Genomic DNA, 1,723 nt, shown 5'->3' with positions numbered 1-1,723 from the left:
GCGTGTGCCCTGCTCGGAGCAAGACCCTTTGCAGTACAAACTGATCTGTGCAGGCAAGCAAGGTGTTTCTGGTTTGACGTACCTCACTCCCAAAAACTTGGGCTGTTCGCCAGGGGCGGAAGTTTCCGTCTCCATCTTCAAGCTGTCGATATGAGCAATGGAGATGACGGTAGCAGCAACATACCAGGGCAGACCCATAAAGGAGCATATGATCATCAGAATGGCCACCCAGAACAAATCCAGATGATAGCCAGCACCTTTCTGTCAAGGGAGACAAGACAACCTTCAGCTTAGTGATTCTGAACGCCTCAGGAATGGCCAGGGCTCTGGCCCGGGGGCAGAGGCACGCCGAACCTTTCCTTCTACAGCAGCTTTTGGCCAACAGAAGTTGTCACAAGAAATAGCAGCGCATTGCTCCTTGAAGGATGAATTCCCTGCCTCCGCAGGGAACCCAGGCTCAGATCTGGCAAGCTCTGCAAACAAGAGCGCACGGGAAGCGCAGGAGAGCAGCAGGGTCGCACACGGTCTGGCCGAAGGCCAAGCACCCCACGTGCACCCTATGGAGGTTGAGTTGCTACAAGCCAAGCCCCGTGAGCAGTCAAATAGCTTTTTACCGCGGTACCTGACACAGCAGACGGAGCTAAAGACAAGCAGAGAGCACCACCTTCTCCAAAAAATATTTGGGGAGATACATATCAAACCTTGTAAACAGCACACGCAAGCTCTTGATATGTTCTTTTTAATACGTACACACAGACGCACACATCTATCTGGGTTCTAATGGGCTTATCGTGTTCTGAAGGAGCTCTGCGTTGCCTCTTAAAAACCAAAAATGAAACCCCATTACCAAGTGCTGGTTTTATGATGTTCCCACTTTTTTAAGGGGGTAACGCAGCAACAAGAAATCCAATGCCCAGCGCCATCCCACCCCCCCTTGCTGCCTCCCTGCAGCGCCCTGTTTTCTCAGCCCGAGCCAGTTGTCCAGGTGGGGGTTGAAGATCTCCAGAGAAGGAGACACCACAGCCCCCCTGGGCAGCCTGGGCCAGGGCTCGGGCACCCTCAAAGTCAACAAGTTCTTCCTCACATTCAACTGGAACCTCTTCTGCTTCAGTTTGTACCCATGGCCCCTTGTCCTGGTGCTGGGCACCACTGAGAAGAGTCTGGCTCCATCAAGATCATCTGCGACGCAGAAGAGCAGCTCACGACGGTCGGAGCCATTTGTCCTACTGCTCCGCTGCGAGCATGCAGGACTTCTTCTGGTGTGGTGGGAGGCCAAGATCAGTACCTTTGAGTGCCGAGTCACAGTCAAGTATTATAATCTATGGACTTGCAATACTTGCTGGTGGGATGGCAGGGTCAGGGTAATGGTTGGACTTGAGGATCTTAAAGGGCTTTTCCAACCTCAACGATTCTATGATTCTAAGTCATCTCACATCTGTGTTAGTGACAGCTTGGATGTGCACGGAGCTTTAAATACCCAAGCTGCCCTTTAAAACCAGCCCAAGGCCCAATTTTAGTTTGAAGCCACCGTTGCAAAATTACTCTCAGTGTAATGACTTAAAGAAGTCTACCTGAAAGCAGTCTTACAGCAACATGGTGCCTGCCTAAAGGTAACGTTTGCCATTTGCTGTCTCAGAGCCAGACTGGAACTGCTGGATTTGGGATAGGAAGCCATGGCGGGGTCTCACAGCCGTTGGGGGACTTCACGCCAGGTCGAGCCCTG

The 1,723-nt window shown here is 51.9% G+C and overlaps 1 protein-coding gene across 2 annotated transcripts in view; it reads right to left on the bottom strand.

Moving 5' to 3' along the window:
* SLC4A4 (solute carrier family 4 member 4) overlaps positions 1–1,723 on the bottom strand; it is a 152,161-nt gene that overhangs the window by 17,231 nt on the left and 133,207 nt on the right. For both annotated transcript variants that reach the window (XM_009637579.1, XM_035893112.1), the window contains exon 18: positions 83–261. In XM_009637579.1, the coding sequence (XP_009635874.1) occupies positions 83–261 (179 nt within the window). The remainder of the gene's footprint in view (positions 1–82; positions 262–1,723) is intronic.

Source organism: Egretta garzetta, unplaced genomic scaffold (assembly GCF_000687185.1).
Source record: "Egretta garzetta isolate BGI_Z169 unplaced genomic scaffold, ASM68718v1 scaffold224, whole genome shotgun sequence".
In the NCBI taxonomy this organism is placed as follows: domain Eukaryota; kingdom Metazoa; phylum Chordata; class Aves; order Pelecaniformes; family Ardeidae; genus Egretta; species Egretta garzetta.
The sequence above is the reverse complement of the archived record's forward strand: the minus strand, read 5'-3'. Positions and strand labels throughout refer to the sequence as shown.